The sequence below is a fragment of the Alternaria alternata genome (assembly GCF_001642055.1).
Source record: "Alternaria alternata strain SRC1lrK2f unplaced genomic scaffold CC77scaffold_23, whole genome shotgun sequence".
NCBI lineage: Eukaryota > Fungi > Ascomycota > Dothideomycetes > Pleosporales > Pleosporaceae > Alternaria > Alternaria alternata.
In genome coordinates, this window is record NW_017306212.1 from 345,963 (window position 1) to 364,369 (window position 18,407).

Here is an 18,407-nt window from a genome sequence, read left to right on the forward strand (position 1 = left end):
TTTTCACTGTTGGAAAGACCCTATCACAACCTGATAAACACGTTGCTAAAGACTACTCAAACTCATCCGCTTTCGTCGCAATGATGAGTTTCGCTCAACCCTAATACAACGGCTGAACATCGTAGTCTGACTGTACTCGTGGTGTGCTCTCATCTCTAAATGTACATGGGAGACGGTATGCAACGGTCGTATTCAGGTATATTGTTTTCTAGCGTTTCTGTCTACTTTTCCAGATTCATAACCTCCACCAAGCATGCAAATGGCCAACAGGATTACCAAACCATAGTTCTATGCGCAGATACGCCTCCGATCCCAAGCGTGAGTCTTCTCCGAAACGCCATCGCCTACCCATGCAGCCAAACAACAGAGGTCTAATGCATTCAATCACAATTTTGCTCGCTGAGGTGCATCCTCTAGTACAACAGCTACCACGGCAGCAATGTCATCCGGTTTGCCGCCATGCCAGTTCTCCCCAGGGTAGTACCTTTGCACCTCTTTAGCGAACGGTCCATCTCGACGAGTGTTCAGCCCTGTTACTTTGGCCTCTTTCGCGATTGCAACCGCCACTTTGGCTTGGAGGGATGAGCTGTCGGCCTTCCGAGCTGAGTCGGCCTGTACCAGCTTCGCTAGGTCTTGTCCGACTTCAATGGTGCCATCTTTCTCTACCCAAGCACCCAGATCGACCATGTGACGACTAACGATACCGAGCGCATCCTGAGGGCTCAGGTTGTCCCACACACCATCAGTTGCGAAGACGAGGACATCGCCATGGCGTACTTTGTGGTGCGTTATACCCGACTCCTTGGGTAGGTCCGAAAGTGTGGATGGGCCTCCAAATACAGCCATTTGCACTAGCATACGTTGGGGAGTTTTGGAAAGCTGATACGGGGTATTGAATGCGTGCGTCTGTGGCTGCGTGAAATGTCGTACTGCGTTCAATCCCAGGTGCATGAATCCTGAATCTCCTAGGTTGGCTACCTCGACGTTGCCGTCCGGTTCTGCAACAGCCAGACATGCGGTGCTACCACCACCCTCAATGCTGTCATCATCTGTGACCTCGTCGTACGCAACCTGGAGCAAGTCTTTTGGGTGTAATGCTGTCGTGTTGAAACCGTGTGGCCATGAGCGCGCTGCGCAAGCCATGTACTCGCACAAGCCATGGGAGAAGTCAGCTGGGTCCAGTCCAGACTCGACCCATCCTCCGACTCCATCCGCTACACCAAATGTTGTGGTGTTTGTGTTTCCCACCTGGCTGAAAAAGAAAGCATCCTGGCCACTTCTCGCTCGTTTCCGCTTGTCAATGGACTCTTTGCAGTCGCGCAGATCCTCATTGCTGATGCTGGGGTCATGCACTGGTTGTGTGAAGAGATTTTGCTCCGCATTGAAGCGATCCTGCTTGGCTGAGTAGGATGCCGCGACGTGGTAGGTATACTGCGGTGTACTCCGCCAGTTGTGTGAGGTGGAATGAAAGGATCGTAAGCCGACAGTGGCCGGGGAAGTGTCTCTGTTCAGCGGGCAGGTCGGTTGTGCGAAGTTGGAAGGCATACGCTGCGGATGAAGGCCTGATGTTCGACTAGAGGAGGCAGACGCTGCCAATGGCGAGGCGGAGAGAGCAAGCAGCAAAAATGCACTGGATGAGGCGCGTCGCGACACAGGTGAAAGTCGCGCAAGGCCCGCCGCGCTGGTAATGGCAAATGACATGGCCACAGCCAGAGCCTGGAAATTCAAGGTCAGTACGTTGGAGTGTTGGCGTGAGAGCAGCGCATGCTGGCGGTGCCGTACCTCTGCGACAAGATATGTTGAAATGAAAAGGGACTAAATCACATTGGCCGTCGTCATTGCCGATCGGCTAGTTTTTGGAGGCCGTGGTACTTACAATTATTTGAAGCATCCTCAAAAGATGGAAATAGCAGAAGGAAGCCCCAGCAGCAAACTAGGAACAACGAGCTGGCATTGTTTTACTGAAATCTGGTCTCTAACCTGCAGAGCATGTTCGTCTAGACCAAACACTGCAGGTGATTCACGCTTCGTCTCAAACGCGGAGTATGACATAACCGACGCTAACTCAGCCCTATCGCCTAAACCCGTGTCTGGCCCCGAACTTCTTTTCGAGATACTTCGCTACGAGCATCAGCAACCTTGCCCACGGCGGGACAAGCAGTCAAGATGAGCATGCACCCGGCGCGACAGGCTTATGTGGAGGAGGAGAATGGCGCGGTACGTACCCAGTGACTTGCGGCGAGAGACTGGCCGAGGAGCTTCACGTGCTTCGCAGCTACCTTGCAAGCTTGTCTTCGCATTCGAGCTAACCCAGGCATGTAGGACGATGCGATGGAGGGTATTGACCTCTCCAGCGTGCCCCTTGACCGCGATCATGCCATGCCCGGTGGAGGAAACGCGTCGGCCCATTCCCTCATGGAGGATTTCGACCGCAAACGACGAGCAGCGCAACTCATCGTACCGACCGCCGACCGCGACGTCAAGGCAAAGCTGCGCTCGCGAGGCGAGCCTATCACCTTGTTTGGCGAAGGGCCTTCGGAGCGACGCGACCGACTTCGAGCTCTGCTTGCAGAAGCAGCCGAAGCATTGGGTGAGGATGCGGCAGATGTGGATATGCAAGATGCAGACGAGGCGCCTGGTGACGAGCAAGAAGAGTTCTATACACAAGGCACACAATCACTACTCGACGCCCGGCGCGACATGGCCAAATACTCTTTACCCCGCGCAAAGGAGCGCGTCGCATACCAGCGTCGCGAAGCTACCATCCCGCTGAAAACCCACGTCGAGTTCCGCAACACCATCAAGGACCGGCTGAAGGGCTTTGAGCTCTATGGGTCGCAAACCGCAGATCGCCCAGTCAGTATTGTGCGCGTCTCACCCAACGGCAAGTATGTCGCATACGGTACCTGGGGTGGAAAAGTTGCGCTCCTGGAAATCCCTAGTTTGGAACAGAAGAAAGCCTATCGCGGTGGGCATACGGAGCGCGCAACTGGCATAGATTGGATGCCAGGCGCGACACTTGAGGGCAGCAACGTCTCGACCTCTAGCGTGAATTTCGCTTCTGGTGGAGCAGGCGGCAAGATCCAGCTTTGGTCACTAGACGACGACAAGCCCCTTCGCACTCTCCAAGGTCACACCGATCGCGTCTGTAGAGTAGCGTTCCATCCCTGTGGACGGTACTTGGCCTCAGCTTCCGATGACACGACATGGCGACTCTGGGACGTCAACACCGGACAAGAGCTCCTCATGCAGGAGGGTCATTCCAAGGAAGTCTATACCGTGAGCTTCAACGGCGATGGGTCCTTGGTTGCAAGTGCAGGTCTCGACAGTATCGGCCGCGTGTGGGATGTGCGCACAGGCCGTGTTATTTACATGCTGGAGAGCCACATCAAGCCCATCTACGGCCTGGACTGGGCAACGGATGGTCATCGCCTACTCTCTGGTTCAGGAGATGGTTTCATGAAGTGCTGGGACGTCCGCGCGATGAGAGAGACAAACTCAATTGCGGCCAACACTGGAGGTGTCACCGACCTACGATGGTTCAAGGGTACGGATGGACCAGCCAGCGGAGTGCCGCTGCAGGAGAACAGCCAAGGGGAACTCATACCAAAAAAAGCTTCTACCTTTGTCATCTCTTCTGGATTTGACAAAAACGTTCAGATCTTCTCAGCAGACGACTGGGCGCACTGCAAAACACTCCAAGGTCACTCTGGCCCTGTCTTCAGTACCGATGTGACGAGCGACGCGTCTTGGATCGTCAGTGGCGGTAAAGATCGCACTGTGAAACTGTGGGCTAGAGACGATAACGGAGGAATATGAGACCAGAATTGTCATACCACGCTATGGCTCATGATGTTTGACGGCGACAGCCGCAAGCATGCGATAAAAGCAAGGGGAGCGATGGCCATGAGTTTGAATGGAATCACAAAGGTCAGTGCTAGCCCTTTCTACCTGAACGCCGATGTTGAACACAGAATGTCCATAGCTTCAAAACGAGATACCCAGTACTCCCGAGCGCGTGGAGCTACCAATACACAGTGCGTTGCGCAACTAGGAGTGTGCAACGTCATCCTTCAACTTCATTCCAACCTCCTTTACATGTTCACTCGCTGCTTTTCTTCAGTTTCGAGACTCACCGCTCCTTGCCCGTCTCCGCGCGCGCTTGACAGGACCGATACCTCAAAACCACGCGACCCGGCTTACGCAGTGGTGATCTACTCATCATCGCGAGACTACGGAAGACCGCTCGGCATTTGTCGGACAAGAGGAGACATGTTGCTACCCTTCCGTCTGTAGTATGGCATCGCGTCACCTTCTCTACCCAGCTCTACCCATAATTCCAAAACACATCCAAGTCGAAGCAAGGCAGCATCTCCTCTCACCGCAATGATCAGAACATTCAAGAATGTTTCTTCCTCACCGCAAGATGATCGACATCGAGACAGGACCTGCGATGGACTGCTCTTAGACATCGGCCGACTGACTAGTTTGATAATGGACCACCGACTGGACTTCGGGAAGTGTAACCGCTCCCGCGAAGTGTTTCAGGTTTTTCAGATCCACCACGACAGAGCGAAGATACAATGGTCTCGAATTCTAGGTGTTCCACCGCCTTCCATGCGCTTGCCGTCATCGGCCGGCGCTCTGAGCTTTTGGTGATTTCCCTCACCACCCATGCAACGGCCGAGTGCGGAGAAAGACGAGTGACTCATGGTTTCAAACAACAAAACACAGTGCATGGTGCCAAGACGTCAACGATCGTGGACATTTTCTACAGACAAGAATAACTATGACGGCGATTTCTAGTGGTTATGGCCCATGCGCGGATGCGGAGAGTGGGCCTTTCACCGCTACAGCCTCACCTTTTTGGCAGCCACAATTAGTCGACGTCAATTTAGGGCCCTTTATGCCATGCGCCCTAGAGATTGGGCTCCATCGTGTTTCTCATCATGTCTGTTTGATTCTCATGCATCAGCATCGGTAATAGTTTCCGGTCAATATGAAGCCTTCGTCTCAGGGTAGAGAAGTCGGAAGCATCCGAGTACAATAAGTGGAGCATTGCATTTGGTCTAGTATGCAGTCCCTGGCCCCGAGTTACGCGTGCCACAGTACGCGCCATAACACGGAGTAGAGAGGATCAACAGCGACGGTCGATCCGGAAGCAGTACTGCGCGTCGGCGGGATGGCTTAGCTTGTCAACAGGAAGAGTGACGCGTTGCCATTTCCGAAAGACGGCGCGCTCACTTGGTGTGACGCGAAGTGTAGAGTTTTGCTTAGGGATGTATGTCTTAGTAGCCGCAGTACGCGTTGCACAGCGCGGGCAGGGTGCACAAACCGCCATAGCGAGGCTGTATTACGGCGCAAAGATGGTGATTGCAGTGGAGATGGACATTTGGCAGCTTGATACTTTGCCTACTATGGCTGTCATGCGAGACTTGATACAAACCGTCTGATGTTGCTCGGCGGAAATGGGAGAAAGCGGCAACAAGCAAGCATGAGAGCGATTACCAAAAAGCGACCAATGACGGACGGGGAAATTCTGGAGAGTTTCCAGGCCTTCGGTAAGATGGGATAGTGGGATCTCGAGGGTGGCACAGGACGGTAGGCTGTGGCTGCTGTGTTTGCCTCTTGATGAGCACGCCGACAGAGTCGAGCCATAGCCCAGCCAGACGGAGCGGCGGCCGCTTGGTACCTTGCACGAGGTAACTGGTCACGATAACGAGGGCGGGCACGCAAGTACAGGAACGGTAGTCAAAAAGCCAAAATAGACAGGGAAGCATGGTGCGGGCAGGGAGCGGTGAGATGACTCGCGGACGCCAGAGCGAGCCGGAACTTGGACAGATGACACCATGATGAAGACCGTCTAGGCGGCCAAGAGGGCTCACCTTGCTCAGGAAACGAAGGCGGGCTGCAAAAATGGGAAATGAGATCAGAGTCGGGTGATGAGCAAGTGCCGGGCTACGAGTGGTCGGCGGTGGTTGTGATGATGGTCGGGGTGTGTAGTGTAGTGAGCAAAGGCCGGGGCTAAGGCGGGCCGCGTCGTACTCAGCAGACAGTACTCATGATGATGATTACGCCAGAAGGTCGCGATATGCGCCGCTACCATTCCGAAACAACAATTCCCAGAGTTGCGGGAGGGCATTTTTCGACAAGCGCGCATTGCATCTTGACTCTTTCGAGCAGAGTTTTCACGGCGCGCGGCCGAGGAGGGTATAGGCGAATCGCGATGCAGTCCGGTGGAATAATGGCAGTATATGGGCCGGCCCGCGCAGACTAGCCAGTCATGCTCTACGTATCGATAGAGCAGCAGCATTGCAGAAGCGCAGCAGCAGAAGCACGGGGCGGCACGGGAGCAGCAGCCGAGCTGTCGTACCAAGCGCTCATGTCTGGTTTGACACGGAGAGCCGTGTCTGGCTTGACAGGACAGACATGGCAGATTCGCATGCCCCGTGAATCCAGAAATACACATGGGTGACAGCGGGCGGGCGACAAACGGCGGCAGAGCATCACTCTGGCAGACGGCTGCCGACCAGCCAGCGACATGCAATGCAGCGACGGCCCCAGGGCAAACACTGGGTAATCAGTGCGGAGGGTGAATGGGCCCATGGCGGGCGTGACAGGACAACCCCAGCCAGTCGCTGCTGGGAAGAGTGCTGGAATGATGCATCAATACCCGACGCTATTGGGGCGTCCTATCAGCAGGGCCTGGCACTGTTTCGTGCCCAGATGCATCCCACGGAAGCGTGACCCCGGTCGTCTCCTACAAGCCTGCTTCTTCCTGCACACCCCGCCCGAAGCCTACCACCATGCTTTAAGCCCCCTCTCCCACCTTTACCGTCCACCACCCTGACCCTCACTGAGCCGCTATTTTACATCGCTCGCTATTCAGACGCGCATCGCCTCTGCTGCCCGTCTTCTGCCCCGTTCTTCACATATCTAAAGCTGAAGTTGAGTACAATCGCTGGGGACATCCTGCGATCACCTTTACCGAAAAGAGCAATCCACACCGCCAGTCCCGCGCCTACACCGGTACTTTGATACATAGGCCCGCCATGGACCATCAATACTCCAACAACGCACATCACATGGATTTTCACAGACCAAATTCGACACTGAACTCTCTCGACAGGAAACCTTCCGCCTTTTCCTTTGACGACAACGCCACTCTCGACTCTAGCATCCTGGACACGCCCGTCCTCATGTCGCCCACCACCAGCACCCAGGGCATCTTCTCACCCGACACTTCCATCTGGGAGGACTTTTCAAATGGCCAATTCGTCGACCGCACTGCCACCAGCTCTGTTGTCAACACCAACGGCAACAACCCTTTCTTTACCGAGCAAAGCAACAACCCCTTCGCCCGGTTACCACCCAACCAAGCTGCTACCTACGGCCAGCAGTCATGGCCCGTGACCGACAACTCTGGTTCCAGGACGCCCACAGCCCCCAAGCCGCTGAACCCCTTCGGCCCAGGTGACTTTGGAGCTGCACCCTTTGTCGAGCAGCAGCAGATGCCCTTCCACGGACTCCCCGTGCACCAGAATGTCCGACCAAGCGCCGTCTTCCCCTCTGCCCCAGAGCAACCCATGTCGCCCCACACCCACTCCGACTGGATGGCCTTCAACCAGCAGGAGATGGACGCACGACCCGGACCCAAGCGAATGAGGCCCAACACCCCTCCCCGCTCCTTTTCCCCACGTCGTGATGGTGGCATCCGGAAGAAGAACGCCCGCTTCGACATCCCGGCTGAGCGCACCCTCGTCAACATCGACAACCTCATCCAGAGCTGCACCAACGAGGAAGACCTCAAGGAGCTCAAGCAGCAAAAACGACTCCTCCGCAACAGGCAGGCCGCGTACGTACTCCCATTTGGTTCTTGGCTCCACGCTCCACGTTTGGTCCAATCTACCTTTTGGTCTCTCCTCTCCCTGTTCATCAGCTAACATCATCGTAGTCTCGACTCCCGGCAACGAAAGAAGAAGCACACCGAGGAGCTTGAAGAGGAGAAGAAGCAGTGGATGGAGAAGATCTGCCAGATGCAAGATGACTTTGCTGCCATGCGCATCGAGTACGACGCTCTTGTTGCTGAGAAGGAGAACTGGCACCGCGAGTCCATGGAGATGCACCACATGGTCAACCAGCTCCAGTTCGACAAGGAGGAGCTTGTGCGCAACCACACTCTTGAAACCGGCGAGCTTCGCAAGAAGGTCTCTGTCCTTACTGAACGCCTCGAGGCTGCTACTAGCAACGGCATGGCTGCTGCACCTAGCTCTACCTTCACCGACTTTGCCTCTGAGATGGACAACCTCAACATGGGCAACAGTGACTGGGACAACTACATCTTCGTCAACGACTTCGCTTCCGACGACCAGGCCACTCCCCAGCAGAACCAAGAACTTTCTCTTGTGTCCCGCAACAAGGACGAGGACAAGCCCGTCGCTTCTGGTCTCCTGCTTATGCTCCTACTCTGCGGTGCCTTTGTCGCAAGCAAGTCCGGTAGCGCTCAGCCTCCCATTCCTCGCATGCCTGACGAGGTCCGTGCCGCTTCCGCTACCGTTCTCGACAGCATCTTCAAGGATGCCGGTGTGTCATCTGCCATGGGCGAGCAAGGTCTCATTGCCAGCCACGTCACTGGTCTCGAGCCTACGCCTTCTGGCATGGCTTGGCCAAAGACAACCATGTCTGGCTCTGAACTCGCTGGTATCTCTGGCTCGCATCTTGACCAACTGCACTCTCATCTCACTGGACCCACCAAGGAGCAAGAGCACGAGCAGCTGTTCTCCATCACGCCCGACCAGTACAACAGCATGACCTCTCTCGACTTTACTCGCTCGCGCTACAGCATGACCAGCGATGACCTCAGCGATCCCCTGTCCCCTGGCTCTCAGCCTTCGCATCGTCGCAACCTTGCCGAGACCCTCGCCGCCATGCGTGAGCAAAGCAAGGGTGACTCTGCTGCCGAGATCTACACTCGCAGTCTGCTCTGGGACAAGATCGCCCCCGAGGTCGTTCACGAGTTCAAGCGCATCGTCGAAGAGTCTGCTGCCATGTCGCGACCCAGTACATCCGACGGCACCAAAGTCGAGTGCTAAGTAGCACACCACCACTATCGTTACCAACCACCACCTCTCCTTTGTAGTTTCCCAAGTTGCATTCGTCGGTTATCAGCATAGCGCTTCACTTCTTCGCACCCCTACACAAGGGGTGCTTGTAGGGACACAAGTTGCATCACGGTCCGGCTGGAATCCTTGTTCTTCCTGCGCGTTTCTCCTTTGAGCGCTCATGATGAGCACCGCCCTTTTCCTTTCTACCACAGCTCTGGCTGCTTGCCAGTCTTCTACAATATGGGACGGCAACGTCGAATTTCGGGCCAACCTCACCAGGTACCCTACTTCGCTTGAGCATAACATGGCGGCTGTTTTCCTTCCATGTCGAGACCTGGTTCACGACTTGACCTATTTACCTTTTTGCTCTTGTTTCTTTTGTATTGTGGTTTTCTCCTTTGGCATCAGACTGGTTTAGCGAGCAACACATTTGCGGTTGGCATCATCTTTTGTATTTACTGCAAAGCGTAGCGAGCGTTGGATATTTCCTTTCACGTTACCACGAGATATTGAGAGAGATCGAAACGAAGGACATGGGACATGTATCCGACGATTGTATATGATGGCATGAGAGCGAGACAGATTGACAGCATTCTTGTTTCTGGTATCTGAGCGAGGAGGACGATGATGATCAAGTTTTTGGTTTTACTGCTGAAAGAGACGATTGCTTTCCCCTTCTCCTTCCCCTTCCTGCTCTCCTCTTACGACTAACATAACTTTTACTACGACCTTTACGCCTTCTCACGATAACCGCTCACGCTACAACCTTTCGTAATACCCCCTTTCCGGACTTTCCCGTCCGCGATGTTTTTGAGATACCAGCTTTTCACGTTTTTCCCTTGTCGCGTCACTGAGCGCGGCCGTTTCTGCGACCCTTTGTCACAGAGCCTTGTCTGGCAAGGCTCGATTGGTTGGCATGGACTGGGAACAAAGTCACTTGTACTTAGTGTTTATCGCCGTTCTATTGGGCGAAGAGAAGTTGCGAACGAGTCAAGTAATGCTATCGGATTGCCTTCCTTCAGCGCTTACATCGCTTCCCTTGAATGATCCTGACTTTGTGTCTTCGCCACTGATTGCCATGTTCGAGACTCTTGCATCTGACAACGCCAGCCCGCGCCCACTTGTGGTGATGCATCCTCTGCATGTCCCAGCTCTCCACTTGCGGCTTTTCCGTCAGAGACCCACGGTGCGGCTGATTGTCGCGTACCTCGCATCGCGCGAAGCGTCAATGAAAGGATTACCCTTCCATAATGGAAGACACACGCGCTATGAGCGGGTTTCGCATCCTTCACATTTGATCCGCGTTGTGCATAACATATCGCTTATAGCGTGTCCATGACTGCACAGCCATTCAAGTTGCTTAGTGAACACGCGGGTATATTCTGGTAACGAGCCAGCGCAAGCCACCTATTCACAGCCTTCCTTCGCGCAGAACAAAAAACTACAACACGCACATCCCCCACTCCGGTCCTACAAGGTGAGGCCCGGATGGAAAGCACGCCTATCGTCCGATTTACCACAGGGTCCAGCATTTCTGCAACATGCAAATGCAAGTTATCGGCCCACAGTCCACTCAGTGGGGCGTAAGACAACATTCGTCATCAATCGCAGCAAGAAAGGTGGCTCAGCCCCACGTATGCAGGATCTGGGTGCAGGTGGATTGCAGCTATGGTGAAACATGATGGATGAGGGACTAATGCAGCAGAGAATGCGGATGATGGATGATGAATGATTCATATTCGGACCGCCTGTTATGAGAATCAGGGTACACTGTCGGAAGGGAAGAGTGATGTGAGTGGCTTAGTACCACATGGCTACTAGCCGTACAATCGTGCCCATACGATGTGCTGCTTATGGACATTAGGAGAGACGATCTGATCGAAAAGAGGGTTATCAGAGGGACGATGTCTTGACTGTCACACAAAGATGAGATACACACACCATCACTAAGCTTGATCTGACAACCTTCCCAAAAAGACGGGTTGCTGTACTACGACACAAGCCCGTTGCTGTGCCACACCACATGCTCCCCACGTTCTGAAAGCGGAAACATAGCCTATCGTGTTGAGAGAGACCATGTCCTTGTATGGATCATTAAGACCTTAGTTTCCCAGATCCAGATGACGGTCTCTCAGCTACGCCACTAAAGTCAATACTCCCTCACCCTCAGCAACACGATAGCGCGAGCCAGGCAATAATTATGGGGAAGGAAAATACGGGAAAATCCAAGAACAGCGAAACAAATGATAGGTCAGAAAAGCGGTGTGAATTATTGGAAATAACGTTATGCAAAACATACGTTCCGAAGAAAAAACAATACTTCCCCGCGTGGGAAAGGGACCACGCTTCGGTTCTTTCTTCTCACACGACCATCCTCATGACTCCCAGGGTAAAGTTTGTTATACTAAAGTCGGACCGGGACGGAAGGGGTTGTCCGAAAGCGGGTTGCGGATCGCGTCTTATTTGGGATTGTACTTGTCCTTCCAGATCCTATAGAGAGACACAAGTCAGCACGTTGCTCATCCCGCCAATCAATGAAAATATCGTCGGTATCCAGGCAGTCCAGACCAAAAGCGACGGGATGCCGAAACTACTGCGATCTAAGATCCAGATCGTGATGGTGATGATAATGATGATGGGAGTCGTCCCGAGGCTGCCGTCATTGTCGCGATAGCCGTCATACGAAAAATTCCCGTCTCTCTTCAGCATACACCATTGTCGCGCCATCAATGCAACTCAATCTCCAGCTTTGCTCAGACCATCTGAACATGCACCATCTGACTGTGTCTCCACACACACACAACAACGATGCGCAACTCTGTCGTCATTGGCTACCATCCCGCTTACTCTTTGGTCCGCAACCGAGGCCACCGACGACACGCCACGTGTATCCCCGTAGACAAGCTTGTATGTACTATTCACCCAACACAACGGGTCTGGAGGCATGCTACTACCCACTACTGGAATGGGAGAGCGAGGCTTGTGCCAAACGGGTAATGTGCTACTGGTCAAGTTTTTCTTTGCGAATGCCATCATGTGTGCGTAGCGGGGAACTGGCAGTAAGTGTGACAGGTCCTGCTGCGGGTGAGGGCGAGGGCCGTCTAGGCGTCCGCATCGACTAAGCGAGGAAGACAGTCAAAACGGTGCGTCGACGGCCAATCGATTATGCTTGGCAGATGCGCGTTGAAACTGGTTGACCGATTCGGACGGCAGCGCCGTGCGTTAGATTGTTGGATCATGTCTGGTTGCTATGGTGGCTTGGTGTTGAGAATTGATTGAGGATGCAACACCGGCTGGAACGGGATGGCGCGGGTCAACGTGATGGCAGCTCGTGGTGACCACCATGTGCTCCATCCACACGGCATGAAGGTGGTCCTCGGTCCGGTATATTCTCGCTCTTTGTGTCGATAGTAGAAGGCAATGAAGGAAATACTGTATGGTACTTACCAAGTATTGCCTAACGTCTTGTTCCCTTTGGACTCCGCGAGGCGCAGGAACTGAGCTGCTTTGAACTGGCAAGGCGTAGTTAGCATACCTGCCGCATCAGCCGAACACTCTCAGTGCTGCCCAAACAGTGAGGCGGGATAACGAGGGGAAGTAGTGTCTCAGTGGATGTTACGCGTGATGGCTGAGGTCGAGGCTGTACAAGACCCCCAAGCTGACCGTTCGCGTCGCTATCGCATGAACATCTAGGCGAGTCGACATTGACCGGTGACGCAGTCGTACACAGTAGGACAACGGTGGTTGGGCGGTAGCAGAGGACGACATGGCTTGCTTACCTTATCCTTCTTCGTACCAAAACCTTCGGTATAGCACCAGGCTACCTCATTCATTGCATCTGTGTCACCCAAGTTGGCAGCCGTCTCGTAGTATTGCTTCGCAGCTGCGGGATCTTTCTTGATGCCCCAGCCGTTGCGGAAGCAGTTTGCGAGCTCATACATGGCCAGCACAAGCTCGCCCTTGGCTGCGCCGCCTTTCTTCATGCCGGCCCCAAGGGCCAACTTCTCGACCTCAGCACTGTTCGCCGCTGCCATGGATAGGTATTGGACAGCTTGTTCCTGGTGAGGCACACACCCCCAGCCATGGCTATGTTCTAGTCAGTGATGCCTTGGGCAGATATCAGGGCAATATTTGGGTATGTTCTGATCATATCAAGCTGCGAGCAATGGCGCTGAACCTACCGTAACGCGAGACCATATAGAACTTGGGCTAGAGCATTGTTTGCGCCGGTTGGCTCTGCCAGTCTACCAAAAAGCGCGGTGGAAGCCTCAAGATCTAGTCATCTTGTTAGCTTCATCATGGCAGTCCTCCATGTGTGACTACTCACTTCCTTTCTCGTGCAGGCGGATAGCCTCCTGGATGTTCTCCTATGCAAAGCTTAGACCAATATTTGCCCTTCTCTCCGAAGTTATGCATACCTCGTCCGCAGGTGCACCGACAGTTCCACTGCGACTCCTAGCGCTCGTCGGTCGTCCGTGTGACATTGGACTTGTAGGCTCGTAGCTTGGTGTATTGGGCTGACTAGATCCGTGCTGCAAACCCTCGGTGACCAGCACCGTGGCCCTCGTCTCCCATTTGGCCTCTTCTTCTTCTGTTCGTGCGACACCGTCGCCTCCTACTTCTGGTAGATTTTCCGGTACGTTTATCGAGCTACTCGACCTGCTCCGCCCAAAGTGTAACCGCTCCGCCAATTTGTTATCATGCTGCCCAGTCGCCGATCCCTGGGACGAAGCGTTGCTACGGCTTCTGAACCTGCCAAACTTGCCTCTCGAAGTGGGCGACAATAGGGGAGAATCGCGCGTGGGATCGCCGGGGAAGCTAGGCGGCTCGATGGTTTCTTGCGTCGAAGTCGTGGTGCGGAAGAATTGGAACTCCGGGACATCAGGAGACAGGGTAGGGCCAGTAGGCGACATGGGAGTAGCGCCCTCGTCCCTGATCTTATCCTTCTTTTTCAGCAAGTCTTTGAGCGCCATGGTGTTGCGCAAAATGAGCTGTCGCGTCGAGTTTCGCGCTGCCAGCGAAGGCAAGGGGTACGCGGCTGGAGACCTAACAATATTCAAGGGTAGCCTCACACAATAGAGAGCGAGCGTCGTGCCGTCTGTGCTATTCAATTCTGAGGGTATTCTTATATCTCCGTAGACTCATCGCAAACGTGGAAGCGCTCATGGTCCTGCCGGCGCGGGCTGTCGAATTGAACGCCTCGATTCTCTGTAGGACGAGGGCCAAGCAGTAGCCGCAGCCCCCTCAGCCTCCACAGCGCGCCGCATATGTCAGACGCAACGCTGCCATCAAGCGCAGCAATCAGCACTGTACAACTTTGCTCCGGTACGAGATTGATGTATGAGGTAAAACTATATCAGGACTACTTTCAGAATGCACACGACATTAAAAGCCATCCGGACCTTCTGTGAGTGCGTCAGCACTAGGGCGTGTCTGATCCCCAGGAAATAATGGTACCTGACGCTACTGATGCGCCCATGTTTGAACGTCCGTTAGTGCAAATGGACATGACTATCAAATGTCTCTAATGTACAACCTCATGGCATGGTCACAACAGGCAGAAGAAGCTCGTTCAGTCTAGATCATTCATTCTTTTTCTTTACATGCTTTTTTCTGTTCTCTTTTCAAATACATGTCCTGTGAGGACGACTATATCCATCAGCAAACCAACAACAACCTCAGGGAGCTCCGCAAAAAATCCACCGAGCGTCGTCAAGCGTCGCTTTTGGACACAAGATATGCGTGTGGCATCAATGAGAGCTTGCGCCCGAATAGAAACGATGAAAAGACAAAAGAGGCAAGAAATCGTGAGAGGGGGTATCATCGAAAGAACCCTAAACGCCAGGAAAAGCTCCGAACCTTCAAGAGTCAAGATGAGCCAGAAACAATCATGACAAGGACCTACCAGATCGGAAACTCGCAGGATCAAAACTTTGGAAAACTCGAATTAGGGAGGACCGTCATGGAATCTGAGCAGGGGGGCACATACATGTCCGGGCATCACCAGTTCAGCGATAGGCCGTGCTTACTCGTCTGTCTCAAAGGCAACAAAGTCTGCCTGTTGGGTAAACTGCTGGGGCGTCTGAGGGTTTGCATTCTTCGGCATCGTCCACTCTGGAGCGTCCTGAGCGGTATCCATGCCCTCATCCGGAGTGTCCGAAGTACCGGGAGAGTTTGACGAAGGAGAGTGGGCTGGGGAAGATCCACGAGTGGCTTTCCTCATGCGAGTGGCGCGACGAATGTGCGAAAGGCGACAGCTCTCACCGTAGTAACAGTCTCCTGTGTTAGCGAAATCGGGACACTCATGCGCATGCAGCTCGGCGCAGGTGTCTCCCTTCTCGCAGTAGCCCATACGTCCAAAAGCTACGCAGTTCAGTGCCGTAGGGTTGACACGAATGTGGGCAAAGCGGCAGTCTTCCTTGGTGCATCGGCCTGCTTGGAAATGAAGACATGTTGGCGCGTTGTGCGACGACGCGTCATGAGGCAATGAGCAGTAGTCTCCTTTAGCACAACTATCCTTATAAAACCAAGGCTTGCAGACGGCTTGTTTGTCTGGGTCATGAACAAGGTAGCATGCTGGGCGGGAACATTGACCTGTCCATATGTTAGAAGCGCAAAAGGGTAAGGAAAGATCCCGAAATTGTCGTTTCGTCGAAATACCTGTGGATGTGAATATGGCGCAAAGTCTCCGTGACTCGGGCTGCTGGTGATCGCTTGACGAGGAGACGGTGCCATCAGTCGTTGTCTGCGGCAGATCCTCCTCTTCTTTTACCTTGAGGGACTGGATAGCATTGCCAGTACCCTTGACAGCGACGGAGCTATGCGCAAAGTGAGGTGTGGTGTAGGGACGCGAGTAGGGATGGTATGGTGTATGTCCTCTACCTCTGCCCCCATGATAAGCGCCGCGATAGCTGCCACGTGGATAATGAGGGGATTCATGGTGGTTGAAGGTGCCGGAGGTGTTGCGGTAACCAGAGCCAGAGTAGCCATTCGACCTGAGCTCGTTCTCTTTCTTCATGCGCACAATGTAGCCTAGCACCCAATTGTCATTATCTTCCTGAGCCAGTACTTCTTCCTATACCTACTCTTGAGCTCTGCCATGGCGCGTATCTTCTCCTCCGGTGAGGTCATCGCGGCGATTTGGTCTTGCGTGTACGGAGGTGGGTCGCGCGACACCATTTTGCACTAGTTGATCGAGAAATCTATGATTTGGGGTTGTTAGTAATGCGCAATAGTATCACTGCAGCGTCACTTGAGATTGTCGTTGGGTAGTTATCAGCGTACAGCAGACGAGGTTTTACTAAAGCAGAGCGTGGGGCAACAAAGAATCACAAGTCGCGAGGCGACATCAATTTCTTGGCAGGGTCTACGTCACGTGGCGTCTGAGAGCGCTTGCACTATCTGCGCAAGACAAGGTATATTTCAGTCTTAGCCACCTGGACACGGGCTCTGAATCAAGCGTGGTCATTTATTTGGACATGTGACTAGAAGCATCGAAATTGAACGGTAAAGGACTCGATTTCTGATGGTAACATGGTGAGATCCAGATATAGTGTTCACGATTGCTGGTAATTATTCTATAAATGCAATTGACTCATATCATAACAGATGCACGTAGATATCACGGCTTTACCATAACACTTGAGTTTCCCCTTCTCAATCCCCCAATCTTAATACCTCAGTCAAAGTACCGCACCGAAATCTTAATGTCTGCTCGACCGGCTTCCTTGAAAATCGACAACACAGCCATCTCCAAATGCTCTCTGACAACTTCAATGTCACTGCCAAACCAGATCAGTGTCACCTCGCTTAGGCTAACGAGCTGACACATATCCCCCAGTTCTTCGATAAACCAGGCATTGAGTCCGATCTCTGGGAGTTTACCGTCTCTATAGACTCCGAAGGCGTCAACATATAGTCGCACAGTAGATATGGTGTTGGTCTGAGAAGCCGTGAATGTTGTAAGCAACAACTCGATGACTTGCTCTGCGTAGCCGACGAAGACATTGAGGGCGAATGGGAAGAGCTTGGCTTCAAAGTAGATTTGACGACACGTCTCAAGTAGGTTCAACTGCGACCTAGGGTATGCCCAATGGGGCCACTCCCTATGCTCGCGGAAGGGGCGGACAGGGTGGGAGAGGAAAACGTATTCGTATATTTTATTGCGAAGCTCTGCTGGTAGACGGAGGAGGGGGCACCTTCGATGGTTCCGCTGTGAGCTATATTCTAGTTAGCGGGTAGTACATGAGAATGTACTACACCAAGATGTACCCTAGAGGTATGCGTAGTAATTCTCCTAGTAAGGTCCAACAAAGTGATAGTGTATACGTTCAGGGCAGGCCAATTCTGTACTCACATTGCTGCGAGGCGATCCATAAGCATGATGCTACGGTCGTAGTATTGTACACGTTCTGGAACAGTTGGCGAGTACATAGCGAGTGTAGAGGCGTACTTGGATACAAGCAGTTCAGAGTGATACTAGTAAGAAGCTCAGGAAAAAGATTGCGTAATCGCTGATGAACATGTGCGAGGAAAGTGGGGCGGTAAACAAGAAGGACGGTGTGGAAGGTGCTAGCCACGGTAAGTGGAGAGATCAGTGACGTTTCCTGCGGAAAGACTACACAGAATCAAAAGTGCATAATAATTGTTTAATGTTTTCGCGTACTGCAATCAAATGTATCGACCGCACGCTCCCGGAATGAAGCCCCCAAATACGCTGTTCACTGGGCATGATGAGTCTGACCAGAAGCCGTGGACATGTCTGTCTGGTAACATATATCTTCCGCAGATATGAGAATAGAGTCCCTTCTTCTTGGAGAGTTTCACGTGTATGTAGTTGTTCTCAATACTAGCAGTATCCATGATCGTGGTGGAAGTGATTGTCTATGTACTTTGACGCGTACAGTCCTGTTGGATGCTGGCCGGAGAAGGGAAAACCATAATGATAGGGCATGAAGCTTTCGCATTCGATGTCTGTAAGAGAGTAGAAGAGCGTCATCCATTTTGCAGGTAATTTATGTCGTCACGATACGAACTAACCGCCTCTTTGCTGGCTTTGTAGCTGCACCAAAGTAACGACATGTAATTCGAAGTAAAATCCAACTGCTGTTCAACAGCAAATGAATCTTGATCTCTCCTCCATGAATTATATGCTCAAATCTAATCGGCTGCCCCTGGAAGAATTTGAGATGAAGAGGAGTAGTTTGGTTTCGGCGTGAATTTGACGGAAAGTGAGGAGTAGTTATAGGTACTGTCTCGGGTAATGTACGCGGCCTGGATGACGCATATGACCAGTTCTAGAGT

At 53.0% G+C, this 18,407-nt stretch overlaps 6 protein-coding genes across 6 annotated transcripts; 2 read left to right on the forward strand and 4 right to left on the reverse strand.

The window, feature by feature from the left end:
• Positions 1–162: 162 nt before the first annotated feature.
• Positions 163–1,990, reverse strand: CC77DRAFT_1024437 (5-azacytidine resistance protein azr1). Its single transcript, XM_018525873.1, has 2 exons — positions 1,783–1,990; positions 163–1,716 (listed from the first exon to the last, which is right to left on the reverse strand). The coding sequence occupies exon 2, from the start codon at positions 1,699–1,701 to the stop codon at positions 385–387; it is 1,317 nt and encodes a 438-aa protein (XP_018381436.1). The 5' UTR covers positions 1,702–1,716; positions 1,783–1,990; the 3' UTR covers positions 163–384.
• Positions 1,991–2,116: 126 nt separating this feature from the next.
• CC77DRAFT_1024438 (U4/U6 small nuclear ribonucleo protein Prp4) lies at positions 2,117–4,112 on the forward strand. Its single transcript, XM_018525874.1, has 3 exons — positions 2,117–2,217; positions 2,323–3,930; positions 3,986–4,112. Exons 1-2 carry the CDS (start codon positions 2,167–2,169, stop codon positions 3,817–3,819), a joined length of 1,548 nt encoding a protein of 515 aa, XP_018381437.1. The 5' UTR covers positions 2,117–2,166; the 3' UTR covers positions 3,820–3,930; positions 3,986–4,112.
• A 2,649-nt stretch (positions 4,113–6,761) lies between these two features.
• Positions 6,762–9,187, forward strand: CC77DRAFT_410592 (hypothetical protein). The gene is made up of 2 exons (XM_018531611.1): positions 6,762–7,855; positions 7,955–9,187. The coding sequence occupies exons 1-2, from the start codon at positions 7,053–7,055 to the stop codon at positions 9,090–9,092; spliced, it is 1,941 nt and encodes a 646-aa protein (XP_018381438.1). The 5' UTR covers positions 6,762–7,052; the 3' UTR covers positions 9,093–9,187.
• Positions 9,188–11,457: 2,270 nt separating this feature from the next.
• Positions 11,458–14,511, reverse strand: CC77DRAFT_1024443 (HCP-like protein). Its single transcript, XM_018525875.1, has 6 exons — positions 13,523–14,511; positions 13,432–13,471; positions 13,286–13,379; positions 12,884–13,190; positions 12,552–12,616; positions 11,458–11,594 (listed from the first exon to the last, which is right to left on the reverse strand). Exons 1-6 carry the CDS (start codon positions 14,075–14,077, stop codon positions 11,564–11,566), a joined length of 1,092 nt encoding a protein of 363 aa, XP_018381439.1. The 5' UTR covers positions 14,078–14,511; the 3' UTR covers positions 11,458–11,563.
• Positions 14,512–14,903: 392 nt separating this feature from the next.
• On the reverse strand, positions 14,904–16,328 carry CC77DRAFT_1024444 (hypothetical protein). The gene is made up of 3 exons (XM_018525876.1): positions 16,190–16,328; positions 15,094–16,136; positions 14,904–15,035 (listed from the first exon to the last, which is right to left on the reverse strand). The coding sequence occupies exons 1-2, from the start codon at positions 16,281–16,283 to the stop codon at positions 15,130–15,132; spliced, it is 1,101 nt and encodes a 366-aa protein (XP_018381440.1). The 5' UTR covers positions 16,284–16,328; the 3' UTR covers positions 14,904–15,035; positions 15,094–15,129.
• A 416-nt stretch (positions 16,329–16,744) lies between these two features.
• CC77DRAFT_1053704 (hypothetical protein) lies at positions 16,745–17,537 on the reverse strand (the record flags this gene model as incomplete). The annotated part of the gene is made up of 2 exons (XM_018527759.1): positions 16,745–17,323; positions 17,461–17,537. The coding sequence occupies 2 exons, from the start codon at positions 17,535–17,537 to the stop codon at positions 16,783–16,785; spliced, it is 618 nt and encodes a 205-aa protein (XP_018381441.1). The 3' UTR covers positions 16,745–16,782.
• Positions 17,538–18,407: the final 870 nt, after the last annotated feature.